This window comes from Akebia trifoliata, chromosome 8 (genome assembly GCF_017979445.1).
Source record: "Akebia trifoliata isolate Shusen 1 chromosome 8, ASM1797944v1, whole genome shotgun sequence".
Taxonomy (NCBI): Eukaryota; Viridiplantae; Streptophyta; class Magnoliopsida; order Ranunculales; family Lardizabalaceae; genus Akebia; species Akebia trifoliata.
Window position 1 is genome coordinate 27,199,290 of NC_141382.1, and position 16,293 is coordinate 27,215,582.

At 32.8% G+C, this 16,293-nt stretch overlaps 1 protein-coding gene across 1 annotated transcript in view; it reads left to right on the top strand.

Annotated features, from left to right (window-relative positions):
• CDC5 (cell division cycle 5) overlaps window positions 1–8,093 on the top strand; it is a 25,485-nt gene extending 17,392 nt beyond the window's left edge. The window contains exons 3-4 of the mRNA XM_086450773.1: window positions 5,896–6,177; window positions 6,385–8,093. Coding sequence (XP_086306899.1) covers window positions 5,896–6,177; window positions 6,385–7,509 — 1,407 coding nt within the window. The 3' untranslated portion in view covers window positions 7,510–8,093. The remainder of the gene's footprint in view (window positions 1–5,895; window positions 6,178–6,384) is intronic.
• Window positions 8,094–16,293: the final 8,200 nt, after the last annotated feature.

The following is a 16,293-nucleotide window of genomic DNA, read 5'->3' on the forward strand; positions in this document are numbered from 1 at the left end:
TCCCATTTCATGGAGCTCAAAGAAACAAAGAGCAGTTGCAAGATCCACCACCGAAGCTGAATATCGAGCCCTTGCCAATGCGGCATCCGAGACAATGTGGCTTCATGGACTTCTTCACGAGTTGGGATTTCCACTAAAAGCAGCTCCCTTATTATTGTGTGATAACCTTGGTGCTACGCATCTAAGTTTGAATCCGGTCCAACATTCGCGCATGAAACATATACAAATCGATCTCCATTTTGTTCGTGATCTGGTTCAACGTGGTTCTCTTCAAGTTCGACATGTTCATACACAAGACCAATTGGCTGATCTGTTGACAAAGCCATTGTCAAGACAAAGAATCGAAATCTCGAGAAACAAGATTGGGCTTGCTGATGGAAGCTCAATCTTGCGGGGGCGTATAAAGACAGAATGCAAGAATCAATGCCAAGATTGAACAGAGCACATCCAGCCTACAATCAAGCAAGATCATTCAAAATCAATTTTGAATATTTGTAACTGCTGCATTGACTTCAACAAATCTGTAACTGTTGCATAGTCTTAGCCAAATTTATGTACATTGCCATAAATAGTTTTTTCCTACCAATGTATATAAGTCAGCTCTTACACATCAATAATGTGTGGGAAAATATTCATTGAAATACAGCTTTGCTATTTCTTCTATACATACATCAAAACTTGCAAGTAAAAGACTAAAAATAGTCGATTATCAAAAAATACTAGGATCGTCGTTGTCGTTGCTTTCATTTTCCTTGTTATCAGAATCATCACCGTCATCCACATACACCTCATCCTCCTTGGTTTCTTCATGTTTGGATCTCACTAATTCTTCATTTCCTTGACCTTGTACTGTTTCATCTTCATCATCATTTTCTTCTTGTATCTCATCTTCGTCTTCTAGTTGCCTTGAGCGCTAATCAGTGCCCCTTCTTTAGTTTGAGCTTTCTCTAGATGCCCGTGTAAAAGTCGTTTGCTCAACTTGGGCCCAAGTTAGATCCTCTCATTCCAACACAGGCTCATCCTGTGTGTCTCTGATCCACAGATGATCTATGCTAAGATCATCAATAGAGATGGGATCGTAGAAGTCGGGATTCTCTTTCCTCAACTTGAATCGCTCGTTCAATTTTTGGTTGTATTGCTTGAACACCTAGTCATTCAACTTCTTTTGTTCTAGTCTATTTCTCTTTTTAGCGTGGATTTGTTTAATACAAAATAATTTATAAATATTAGATACCTATTTATATCATTGAAAGAATGAAGCAAAATATTAAGTGTTTTACTTAGTTTAGTTTTTAGTTCATATCATCTCAAATGTACTCCAATTGCGTTCGTAGCCCGATGCAGAACATGTTAGGCCTAGAATCCTGTATGGCCAACCTCTTTAAACATGGATCCTTCGTAACATGATCAACTCCATATGTCGACCATAGTCACCAAGTCGGGGTTCGGGAATAAGTTGAAAAGGGAAAGTTTGGTAAAATTGGGAAACATCGGAAAAAATCAAGCTAGGTTAGGGCTATGTAATCGTTCCTACTAGCGAGTGTTTTCATATTAAATCATCAAGTTCCATATTAAACTAGAATGATAAAAAATCAAGAATTCCCATGTTGATATCATTTTTTGCATCTATCCACAAGAAGTAACCACAAATTTACAAACATATTCAAGTTTTATACTAATCAAAATATAAAAATACCCTAATCATGTGTCGATATTGCATCTTGTTCTATTTGTTCATGGACCATTTTTTCCAACACATCAAGAAATCCAACCATATGCATTGAATCCGCCTCTATCTTGTTTGGCAGATTGGAAGTATATGGTTGGATTAAGGATGTTAGTAGCCGAATATGATTCAAATTTTATTTGGCTACCCCATCTCTTACAAATAATATTAATTACATTTTTATAATTTCTTTATCAATATTGGTATACTCTTTTCAATAGCTATTTCCATTGAATCGTAAATGTAGCCGACAAGGGGCTTCTTATCACCATCTACTAACCAAAGAACATAAATTGATGGCATGACATTATTTAGGGCTTTTGAGACACCTGTCCAAAAAGTCTGGGACAAGATAGTGTGGGCAATTAATTTTCTTTCGGTTATTTGACCAAGGCCTATTGTTCCATTCAGCCGACACTCAAAGGTTCTATGTTCGTGCTTTTTCCGTGTAGGCTTTGTAGTGTCAAGAAGCCAATTGCAAATTGAGTGATTGCAGGCCTAATTAGGTTTTCACCTATATGTGCTCTCATTCGTTATAATAATAGTGCATGTTTGTACATAGAAACAATGGCCTTCCTAGTCTTAGCAATGATGTTGATATGCAATTTACTTATGTCCTCCAAAGTTAGGTCTATGTCCTCCAAAGTCAGGTCTATGCAATGTGCTGCACATGGAGGCCAATACACACGAGGGCGTTTATCCATTAAAATTCGACCCACAGTCACATATGCAGTTGTGATGTTCGATATAACTTGGACAACGTTGTTCTCATCAATTTTCTCAATTGTTTTATCTAGCAATTGGAAAAGATACCCAGTTGTGTGAGAATGGCTGATGCATCTATGGATTTGAGGAATATTGTTTGGTCGGACAATTAACTGAAATGTTAATTATTGACCAACCAATTCTATTAGTCCATCAGAGTACATCCATAGGTTTTCCATGATTTTAGATATTTGTTGATTAACCCATAGGTGAACTCCACTTCTTTCTTAAGACATGGGTTTCTTATTTCATGATAAGGTGACTAGAGGCCAGGTCCAAATTCACCTATTGCCGTCACCATTACTTTGAAGCTCTGTAATTTGATTGTGTTAAATGCAATTCCAGCTTGATATAGCCATTTCGCTATATATTGAATGATTGTTTTCCTATCTTTGGTGTTATGTTCAATGGTGGTTTGGTATGGACCTTTACCTTTTCCTCTTTGGTCAACCATATCTTCGGGATGTGGTCTACACCACCTATCTAGTGGATCATAGGCACGAGCTCTTTTAGAAGCTCTTCGAGATAATGGTGGTGGAACCGGTGGTTTACTAGGTCCCATTGATGAAGGAGGGGTATCATAAGCAATGACATCATCATCATCATCCTCTCAACCACCACCTTCCATATAGGTTTCTTTTTTGAAGCTTGGTCCATATACTCTTTTAGTTTTTTTTTTTTGGATTTCGGGAGTAATTTTTTCACATACCAAGCATTTGATCTTGGCATGTGTACTAAATGTTGTTTGTGGTGTGCAATGCCACCTAGACTGATGAACCTGCACAACTCACATTCGGATTGGGGTTTTCGTATTTCCAACTGAGATTATTTGATTTAGGCCTTAGGGAAGAGTTGGCCGACGAGGCCGACACACTAATTTCTAAGAATCTAACAAGGAAAATAAAAAATAACTACAAAAATAGAAAACACAGAACAAGTATTAAAGTAAAAAAGTATATAATATAAATACTTCAACCTCAACTTGAGTAGTACTAGTAGAAGAGAAAAAAGATGATGAATGATAATGAATGGGTGTATTGATAAAAAAAAAAAATGATAATGAATGGGTGGAAGTTGATTCTTGAAGGTTGAAGTTGAACACTTGAACTTGAAGATTGAATGAATCTTGATTCTCAAGTCTTGAGTTGAGGGTTGATAGAATAATAGTTAAATGATACTTGATCAATCTTGTCTTGAATCTTGATTCTTGAAGTTGAAGGTTGAACTTGAGAGTTGTTGGATGAATCTTGATCTTCAAATTTTTGATGAATGATGACTTGACTTGAATCTTGAATCTTGACTTGAGTAGAGTAGGTGATAGATTTCTTTGTCTTCGAGTCTTGAGAGTTGAGAGTGAGAGTAAGTGAGTGAGTTGGGACTTGATCACTTGAGAGTAAAGAATAGAGAGAATGAGAGATTTAAGAAGAAAAAAAGAGATTTGAACTTAGAAGGTAGTAGAGTATGTTGTAGAAGAAGTATGGGGGATAGGAGTGGGGTAATTTATAGGAAAAAAAGAGAGTTAAAAGTAAAAAAGAAAATAAAAAAATTATGTGTCCAACGGTTATATTTCTAACCGTTGGACATTATACCATCGCATATTGGACAAATAGCATAATTTTATAGTTAAAACTGAGAGAAAAAGTTAATTAGATTCATTAGCCCTAATTAGGCTATGTAAGTATTACATAAGATAACTAAACAAGTGAAAAGACTAAAATAACCCTATAGACTTATTTAACATTTATATATGCGATGGTAGCATATGCAAAATTCAGTTTGGAAATGGCATATGCGATCTCATTTGACAACATTGACAACCTGTGTAATCATTTAGAGGTGGCTAAACTAGAGAAATTTCAGGTGGGAGCAGAAGTAATAGTTATGATAATATTGGAGAAAAAATGCTAATGATTATTGGTTCATGATTAATGAAAAATGTAGGAGCTCTAAACATTATAAATATGCGGGTTAGTGAGAGAAAGTTAGTAATGGGAAGATTGAGGTTTGCAATGAAAATATGCCAGTGAGAAGGGACACAGAGTCTGTTGACGGGATATGGGTTAAAGTTTTTAAGGTAGTCAAATGGCATAACTCATTTTCTTTGAATTTACAAAGGGGTGTAACCCATCTTCTTGGATTGTGCAAAGGGCACTTATCGAAATGGAGTTTGTGGGGTAGTATTTGGAGGTCTACACAACTGTGGACCATTATAGCAGTTGTATGGTATTGAGAGGTGAGCAAACTAGAGAAATGCATAAGTAATAGTAATGTTATGCAACAAAAAGAATAAAGCCTTATTCCAAAGATTTGGGATCGCTAAAGAATCTTGTTATTGAGAGAGTTCATAACTGCTTTCAGTGTCTCCATCCAATTTTTTATTTTATTTTTGGTCTTCCTCGTTTTTTTCGAGACCGTCAACTTGAATATTTCTTTTAGCTGGATTTGTAATCAACTTTTGTTGAGCATGCGCAAGCCATCGCTTCATCACTTACTAATACTTTTTCATCTTTGCCTTTAAAGGCACTTAACATTATTTAGGTCTCTACTTTTCATCGCCTTTAAAAACTAAAATCTACTCTTTAGGATTTGATGCCCCGTCAATTCTCCTTGACTGGGAAGATTTCGCCACTGGTGAAATAAAATTGTAGTAATTCTAATCATTGGTTGTATTCCGCATTAATATGGGTTTTAAGCACTAGGCCAAAGGCCCCTACTTTCCTTCTTGCTCATGTTAGGTATTACATTATGCAATATTTCTAATACAAGTTGATCTGTCATATTTGAAGTGATTTCATGCTGTTAATAACTATAAGTCGATTTGTTTGTTGACATATAAGTAAAAAAAAAAAAACAAGTTGAGTGGCCTCAATTCTCAGAGCCTACCTATTAATTCCAAAAATATTTGTGCACATTAAGAGATGATCTCTGCCACTCACCTTCAGTTGCTGGAAAGCATATTAGGGGCTTTTCCTCCCGTCACCACAAGATGTTGTTGCATCAGTTTTAATGTGGGATGATTCTTGATTTTGCCAAATAATGCATTTAAGAGGCATTGAGATCTATCAACCTGTTAGCTCAGTTTCTCTATTGTGCATTCAGTATGCATTTCCTTTCATTCTGTGGAGTTCACTATACATTGCTATTACTATACAGACCAAAAGGACCTTAAATGGATTATGCTTGTTACCGCAGTATTCTAGATTTGCTGGTTCAAGATGAATCTTGACGGCATTATGGCTGTTTACACTTGAACTGATGGGGACTTTTAGATGACTTCATCCATCAATAACTACTGACCATTAAAAGGATGGCCTTAGGCTATATTGTCTATTCATGCAAAATTGTGAATGTGTAGCAGTATCGACATCCAGGAACTGCCTCATAATTTTATCATATTTTTTTAGGCTGATTCGTTTATAAAGGAAGAGGTCGAGTTTCTCCGTGTGGCAATGGGGCATGATAATGAGTCTCTTGACGAATTTGTTAGAGCTCATGATGCATGCCAAGAAGAGCTCATGTACTTTCCTACTCGTAATGCTTATGGTCTTTCCAGTGTTGCTGGGAACACAGAGAAACTTGCTGCCTTGCAGAATGAATTTGAGAACGTGAAGAACAGTATGGATGATGAAACTAAGAAGGCACAGCGCCTCGAGCAGAAGATAAAGCTTCTCACACATGGTTATCAGGTACAACAAGAACTGTCCGCTATTACAAGCTTATTTCTTCTTTCCTTCCATTTCTTTCCCATATTTAGAAATTCGGGTCAAATAAATAATTTCCATGCGATTCGGGTGATTACTAATTTAATTCTTGTAGTTTTCTTTCATTGCATTGTGAGCTTATAGTATATGTTTACTGAATGGTAATAATCATGTTTTCATTCAAACGACCAGACGCGGGCTGGAAAACTTTGGTCACAAATAGAAGCTACATTCAAGCAGATGGACACTGCTGCAACGGAACTAGAGTGCTTCCAAGCTTTACAAAAGCAAGAGCAGTTGGCAGCATCGTACAGGGTCAATGATTTGTTGACAGAAATTAATAAACAAAAGGAGCTTGAGCAAAATCTACAGTATCGATATGGGAACTTATTAGCTGAGCAAGATAGGTTCCAAAAGCTTCTGGAAGAGCAGCACAAATTACAAGAAGATTTAATACAGGAAGAAATTGCAGCAAAGAATCGTGCTCTAGAGTCTGCTACAAATCAAACTGATATGTTGAACACAGATTTTGGTGAACCTGCTGCATCCACTTCAGAAGAACATAGCATCTCTATATCGATTGACCATATGCATGATGAAACTCCAATGAAGCAAGTTGAGGCCATCCAAGAGCAGACTACTCATGCAAGAAGCCCAAAGGAGGATATGGATACTGATGGTCATCTGGAGTCTCGTACAAGCATGGATGTAAAAACTCATGGTGATGCAGAGGAAGAGAAGGCATCGGTGGTACAGGTTAATAATATCTATGAAGGCTCTGTTCCAATTGATTCTCAGATCTCTTTCACGGAAGGTGACAACCCAAGTGATGTTTCTGTTGAGAATAATAATTCTGTACTCAATCCTGTTGGTGCTGAAGATACGAAGATGATAACGATGGATACAGATGTTGAACAAATACCTGGTGATATTACTACGGGGAATATTGTTGATATTTCGAAAGAAGAAACAGTTGTAGTGGCTCAGAATAGTCAGCTCGAGTCTGAGATACCAATTGAGAATCAAGTTGGGAACCAAGATGGTATTTTGGTAAAACCAGAAATCAGTCTTCAAGATGATGATGGTTCTGGTGATGGGAATACCATGGTTCTGAGCAGCAAAGATAGAATGGTGGTGGTTGAGTCGGATGGGGAAACAGGCAAAATCATTGATTCATTTAGCGGTGCGGATGCTGTTCCAAATAGCAATGAGATGGTGTCTACTTTAGGCAAGGATTTAATTGAGAAACCTGCAGATTTAGTGGATGAGATTGCCGCATTAGCTGAAACTGAACAACTTGACCAGGGAAACCATTGATCTGGATAAACTTGCATATTGTGAAGTGTTGGTCTCTCTGTTATTTGTTAATTTCTTAGTAGTTTTTGTGCTTTAGGTTTACAAGTGTTCAACTTGGAACCTCTGCAATTTGTTGGTTGCCCTAATTGAAACTTGAGGAGAACTTGTTCTCTCAATGGAATATTTACTGGAATCATCTTGAGAGAGAGAGAGAGAGGGAGAGAGAGAGAGAGAGAGAGAGAGAGGTCTACTAAAACCTATTAAAAGGAAAGGTGGGGGGAGAGGGTTGTCTGCTTAAGCTGTCTCATGTATCTTTAGGTTATGAGGTTTAGAAACAATGATATGATGATATTGGTGCTTTTGAAAGATGTATGTTTAGTGGAAATTTTCCAAGTTGTGGATTTCATATGTTGAAGTGGTGTTCGGTCCCCCTGCTATATATTGCATATGTTAAAATTATCTTAATCACAGTGATTGTAGCTGTACTAGATGTTTTAATGGTACACTGAATTCTTTATATTCCTTATGGAAGGGATACCTACATGATTGATATGTCTTGGACGGAAATATGATTAGAAATTAAAGAATTTGGATGGTTGATGTAACCTGCATGGACTTATAGAGGGTAGCTTTTGGGCTCATTTGCTTTTTTTTTTTTTTTTTTAATTATTCTTCTCTTCTGGGTTAAGTTTTGATGGTTTGTATTTTCTCAGGAATTTCTGGGGGTAGATGAGAAGTTGAAGTTTTTGTATTAAATAGAGGTGGTTGGGATAAATGAAAGAACCTCTATCAAGGGACGTCCCTCCCACCATACATAGAAAGAATTGAGAGCAAAGCTCGAGATCATTGTTGATAGGGTTGAAAACAATGGATGAAGTATTATTAGGTTAAATGGATTAAAAGTAATTTATTAAATAGGTAAAATATAGCAGATTTTTAATTAGAGATTAAAGATTAGGGTATTTAGATCATTTAATATTAGTCTATAAGAGAAGATCAAAGCCTTCAATTTGAAAACAATAGCGATATAAAGTGTTATACTTTAGCATCCCCTAGAAGAAAATGCTGGCTGACTCCACATATTATTGCTCAATGATATTTTCACTTAGTCCCATATCAATAGCTTAGTTACAGTTTTGTTTTTTTCTTTAAATAGTTTTGAGTAGTAGTGATACTTCTACCAACATTATTACACTATTGTTATCTTCTAAATTATTATAATTATTATTTTTTGTTTTTAGTATTACATGATCAATATCTATTTAAGAAAGAAATATGTATATATAATTTTTTTTTTTCACTTGTCCCATATATATGGATGGCGTTATTACAACCCCCATTACGACTCACCGTTTGTCTTATATGGGCAAAAATGTATATATATATATTTGAATGTGATGGATGGACTGAGTTTCCTAATGAAGAAGATTTAGGTTTCATACATTTTGGAAGTGAGCTCCCATATTTCATATTTCAGGAGTTTGGGATTAGAGAAGGAAGCAGCAAAGCGATCCAGTCACTAAGGTTGGGACACCTCGACTCATGGGAAAACATGAAATCCAACTGTTTGGACAAACCTCATATTTCAAGGATACGTCACATCTCTCTAGATTAAATTTATAGAATTATTAATCTTAAAATAAACTGATTTTCAGTAACAATGACTATAAAAAGAATCACTATAAAAAGTTTTCTGATATATATATTTTTTAAATTCACTGAATAAGGGATTGGTCTATTAATATATATATATATATATATTGAAAATAAAAACCTTGATATTTTCCTAAAAAACACTATCGTGATCAACTTTGAGGGGAGTTTTTTTTACCTATCAACTTTCAACATTTTATCTTCTTCAACCTTTAAATCTAAGGAACAAGAAAGGCTGAAGATGATACAGCTTTGGGAAGATTTCCAAAAATTATAATTTGTATAATCCTCAAAAAGAATTTGAATTTTTTCCTAGATAACTAATCCCCATCGAACTTGGTTATCATATTAGATCAGCTTAAATTTTCTCTCTCTCTCTCTCTCTCTCTCTCTCTCTCTCGCTCCAAATAGAGAGTAAATATAAACTAACTCTTAATATTCAGAGTCATATCTTTCTGTTAAAGCTAAAGTTGGTAAGTAGTGTGAAACTGTGGGAAGGGGCTTAAGTGAGATTGTAAAAGATTTTGGACATTAATTTTTGTTACCCTACTCCCCACCCCCACCAAAAGATTAGTTTGAGACTTTTCCTTCTTAATGTACTAATTAAAGAAAAAATAACAGGTAGATTTTATCTTAGGGTAAAAGAAGAATGTGTAATTTACCTTGTCACTTTTACTTTTTGAATTTTTGTCGTGACGAAACTTATTACTATTTCAACGTGGCACGACGTGATTTCTAGACATGTATGAACAAAGGTAATTAGATAATATTATCCAAGTCTATCTCAAGTATACTTTTGTGAAAAACTTGAGGTAACGTAAAAAATCATCAACTCCTTAAAAACTATTTCTATAAGGTGCTTACAAACGATACAAAGTTAAAGTTTTCATCTTTTTATTAAGTAATTTATTTCATTTTTCTATTTTAAGATCGTTTACATCCTATTTTAATTTTTAATTTTTAATTTTTTATATTTAAATTTTCAAATATTTGAGATGCCAAATGCATGTTAACATCTTGACTCTTATCACCCATGCCATGTGTCTTAGGTATATAGGTAAATACTGAATTTAGATATTTTTGACTTAGAGAAACTATATGACAAATTACTTGAAAATTAAGTTTTGTTTGTTACTAGAAAATAAATTGAGTTACTTTAGTGGATATATTAGAATATTTAAAGAAAAAGTTGTGGCTAAGGTGGGTATAAAGGAGGAGACATAAATTTTTCCTTTGAAGAATGGGTTTGCATTATTTAGGCTCGAATTTCATTTAGTATCTAAATGGTTTGATTATAAATTTATTCATTATTTTTATTCTAGATTAGGTCGGCCTGCTATTATATGATAATATACTATTACTTGATTGGACTTTAGAGTGAGGCAATATACAAAACTAGAAAAATGACACACTTTGAAGGAGAAGGAAGGGCCTGAAAAAAATATATATATAAAAAAAAATGATCACCAATTTAAAATAGAGAGTTACTATTACCACACCAACTGCGTTCAATTATTTGATGATTTACATAAGAATTGGTGTGGCATTAGAAAAAGTTGGTGTGACAATAGTAAGATTGGGTAGGATTTTGTTTATAGTTAAGAGTTGTTGAATGATTGAAGTAGATGTATACTTTTGGAATACTATATAACTTATATATACATCATCATCATCATCATCATCAAACTAAAAATAAAAATTTAAAGTAGAATGTAGGGATGGATCGGATGACTAGTCATCCTTATAAATTGAATAATTGAAGATAACATGTTATAAATTAAGTGTAAAAAGGTTGGAGATATTAAAATGAATAGTTAAAAACTAATAAAGATAAAAATAGAAATTTAAGCATTCGAGTTAACTCATATGGATTATCTAAGGAAAGTCGATTAAGATGATAACGACCACGATTAAAACAAATGTAAGGTTAATTTTAAGAGAAAATGATAATCCCTAAATATTGAAGATGATGGTAATTAATTAATTATTTTAAATAAGGGATATATATTGATTTTTGATATCTTACCAAGTGATGTTAATGGATTAGATCTGGATCAGATCGGGTCAATATTGGACCAATCTGATAAGGATTAGATTGGATTTGGAACCCAAAACCAATCCAACAGGAATGGAATAAACTTTGATCCGATAACAATTGGAACGGGTCAGGATTGAATCAAATCCAATTAGATATACAAACTATGAATAAACTTTATATATTTAGATAAAATATATAATACAATTTAAATAATTTCTCACATTTGCCGGATCGGAACATAATTGATCCAGAACCAATTTGATAGGTTATCAAAATCGGGTCATATCCTTGTCAAAATCAAATCTTCAAACCGGATATCCACCCACAATTATTGGATCAGACAAATGGGATTTTGGATCTAATCCATTCCATTTGACAGCCCTAACATTACCCAGTCAAATCCAGCCATGGCCATATCAGCCCCTTTATATTTATTTATTCATCAGAGAATTATTTTGCAGACCTATCTGTTGCATATTTATTAAAAAAAACTCTCTTATTTAATCAAGTTTCTTACTCAACAAACTTTGAAATTTAATTAAGATATTTTAAAATGATTAAATACCTACAATACCCTCTATTTTTTTTAATTAATATATATTATATCTTCTCTCTAGATGACATCTATTCTCTCTAAAAACATGGAGATGATATAATGAATATTTGATTAAAAGTGAAGGCATTATAGGTATTTAGTCATTAATAATCACATGAACTCATTCTAAGGTTTGTTAAATTTTCTTACTGAGCAAAGTTTCCTTAATGCATTAATTTGTGGCATCCCAAAAGACGATTTGATGTCATAGGATTATATAGAGAACAAAATTATAATAATTTAAAAAAAAAAATTAATTTTTACTATTGAATTTTAATTTGAAATTTGAAATTACAGTACCTGTCTATTTTTTACATCTTGGATCAAGATTAACTTTTTTTATTTTTAATATAAGCTTTTAAATGAAATTTAGAAGTCTGGTGTTGAATATCCAATGTGATAATCCAAGTAGGTCCAATGATCTTTAATAAGATTTGAAATCTTGATAACTTAGTCAGGTTAGTATGGTTGATAAGGTAAGACTTGTTGAGTAATAAATTTGATAAAGTAAACCTCTCTGTATTTATTTTTCAAATCAAGCATAAAAAAAAAAAAAAAAAATTATTGGGATTTGAGAATTGTGATGGCAATCATAACAAGAGTCGGTACAGATAATATCACACCGTCGAAAAGATAAGACATGATATCTGCATTCCGTACAATACTTAGCTTTGCTGAAGAAAAGGAGAGAAAAAATCAGGGCAGGTTTTGCTGCCCGGATATTGGTTAGCGTACATATCCAAGCTTTAGTAAAAATTAAAATAAAAACACCCTTTACTTTTTATGAATGACAACAAGTATGGCCCCACGTGTTCCTAAACTCAATAAATTGAATAATTATAAAAAAATCAATAAATTTCTAACTTGCTTATCACAATTTACAAAATGATCTTAATTTAGGGCTCCAAATACGATACATAGTAATCAAGATTGGCCATTGTTTGCTCGTTGTAGAAATCACCAATCTGCTTGTTTCCCAAAAACAAAAAAAAAAAAAAAAAACTACTTCACAACATGTTTTCCTAGTTAAATATTTACTTATGTTGCAACACTGATTTTCCAACCATTATGTTTGTTGGAGATTTTATTATTATTATTATTTTTTCTTTTGCACACCTTAAGATCTGTGCTTTGAGATGATGTCTTGTCAACCTTGACTCTTTGTTCCCTCAATTTGATGGGGGTAGCATGTACCAAAGTACATGCCAATTGAATTCACTCCGACACTCAAATCATAAAAAAATATTTTTAAAATTGGAAAAAAAAATGTAAATATTCATAGGGTCGGTTTGATTGAATATGGAAAATAAGTAAGATTTTCATTTTTTTTTGTGTTTGATTGACATTTTTCATGAAAAGTGGATTTCTACGCTCATTCAAAAAATTCAAAATGGTTGGATTTTATTTTCCCTCACCTCTACCCATAGGAAAAATGAATTCCACCACTACCATTGTTATCCACCACCACCGTCGTTGGTACCACCATCGTTGATAGCACTACCTCTTATTCTCTCTCCCCCCTTCATTTTCTTCTTCTTCTCTCCCACCACCACCTCTGCGTTGCCTCTCTTTCTTTCTCCCCTCTTCCTTTTCTTCTTCTTCTCTACCCCAATGCCACCTTTACGTCGCCTCTCTCTCTTTCTCTCTCTCCTCCCTCTATTTCATTTTTTTTTTTTCTTCTATATATTTTCCATATGCAATCAAAGAAATTTTGTTTTTCCATCCTACCCATTTTCTACTTCAATTTTTTCCATGGATATTAAAATCCATGGAAAATGAACTTCCATGCAATCAAACACGCCATTGGTTTTTCACGCTACCTTTACTTTTAGATATTTCCTTTTATTTACAAATTTTGAGGGTAAGAGCTTACATGTACGTTTTCACTAACCTCTCAGAATTTTGGACTAGTTTCCTTCTTGCCATTGCATTGCTAACCTTTGTAGAGAAACCATATTTCTTAGGAAATTTTATGGTATTAATTTTCATAGAGAAAACCTACGATTTTTGGGTTGGAGTTAATCACCTTTTATTTTGTATTCCAACAATTTGAACAATATGTTTGATTTCAAGGAAATTTCTCCTTGAATGTTTTTTTTTATCAAGTTAGAAAATTCCACGATTTAAATTCTTATTTTGTAGTAAATGTTTTGGCAATTGAATCATTTGCCCAGAAAAACATATAAATACATATTTTCCCTACCCTCTAGAAAAATCATTTTCTAATACTCTAATTATCAAAATTATAACAATTTGCTAAAATAAAGATCCTTATATCCTGTAGATTAAGAATTTGAAAAAGATAATAGAAGAAGAGATTGGAGAAATGTGGGAGGAGTTGAAATTAACTCCAACCCAGCCACACAATCTATTATAACTTATTACTCCTAATACTTCCTCTCAAGTTGGAGAATATGTATTATATAATCCCAAATTGTTATAATATAATTTGTCATACTTCAAACAAATGACTTTATAAAAAAAATCAGCTAGTTGATCTCTAGACTTCACATAGAGAGTATCAATTTCATAATTTAGGATTTTGTCATGAAAAGAGTGATAATCAACTTCAACATGCTTCGTCTTCTTGTGAAATACATTATTAAAAGTTATTTGTATGACTGTCTAATCATCACAAAAGAAACTCATAGGTATTTCTACTATAAAGCATATCTCCTAAAGAAAATGTCTCAATCAGGTTAGCTCATAAGACATTTGTGAAAAATCTTTGTACTAAATTTATCAATAATTGTTTATTTCCTTTTTTTTTTCATGTCAAAAGATTTCCACTCAAAAATGTACAATACCTTTCTTTTTAGTAATTACAATTTTTAAAAAATACCAATAAAGATTATACCTTTAGTTACAACAATAAAATCGTCGCTAAAAATATAAAATTTAGCCACAAAATATATTGTTACTAATTTAAAAAGTTATTGTCACAAAATGTACGAAGTTGCAACTAAAACTTGTCTATCTAATAGATAACAATGGACTTTCAATGATAACTTTAGGTATAGATTTAGTGACAACTAGTTTTCTGTGGCTAAATGTAGATTGTTAGCCATAACCATAAATTTCCACTAAAAGGGCATAAAAAAGTTTAGGAATAGATTTAGTGACGAATTATTTTTCGTGGCTAAAAGTAGACTATTAGCTACAACAAAAAAACCATCATTAAAAGTCCCTAAAAAATTTGTGGCAACAAATTTGGTGACAACATTTTAGTGAGTAATAACATTAAATTATTTTTTTCTTTTCTTTTGATATTCTTGTCTTCATGAACCTACTTATATTTCAAAAGAGAATATGAAATCTTCATCACTACTAAATATTGAAATAATTAAATTAAATTCATTTAAGTATAATATTCAAACATAAATTGGCCAACTCATTTAAGTATAATATTCAAACATAAACTGTCCAACTTATTATGAAAAAAAAAATCTTAATCATAGAGATTTTGATAACTTATGCACCATATCTCTGACTATAAATAAAATAATTTGATTACGATAAATTAAATGAATAGATCATATACATCATTGGACTAAAAGTAGATCTCCTTAGAAATAAAAAATCGACAGAGTCTCCTTTACATTTCCAACATGTGAAAATATGAAACACATGATAAGAAATAGTTCATATATTAAGAGAAGATGTTCGTTAAAAAACTAAATCCATGAAAGAAAATCACAACATTCATTCATATTAATATATTAGAAATGAGCCTTTCTTACCTCCTAACAAATGAAATAATTACATCACATCATTGATTGTCCTTCTAGAAAAAAGAAAGATGAATAAATATACTAAGAGATAGAATATAGAGGAATGATTTGAGGCTTATAAAAAGTAATAAATATTATAAAAAAAATAAAATTAAAGATTGAATATTTTTTCCTATTTTGTAAAGTATCTTATCCTAACATGTTCTCAATTCTTGTCAATACATCAAGTTATTTATATAAAGGGTTGGGATCCGTTGACTCCTAAGAATGACTCTTGAAAAAAAAATATGATCCCAACCCTTTAAAAATAAAGCAATGGTTGAAATTTATGAGTATCTTCATAACACAAATCTCGGAGATACTTATCCCGAGGTTAAATCTCAACCCTTAGATTTTGCATTTAAAGGGTGGGATCAAGTGTTTTTTTCATGAGTCATTCTTAAAAGTCAAGGGATCCTGACCTATATATAAAACTCTTTTACATGATGTAGATCCCTTGTTTGATTTGCTCGTTTATAATGCTTAGATAGTATATGTAACCAATACTAACTCATCATTACATGTAAGAGAAAACACACACACACACACACACACACACACACACACACACACACAATATATATATATATATCTTTACTTTCATTATATCAAGAGAATAGTCTAGCAATATAATTGTCATGCCCCGAAATCTCAACCCAAATTCCAATAATTCATTAGTCTGAATCTCGAAGTATGAGGTAATTACACACATACAATCTGATAGAACAAACATAGACAAACATACTTAA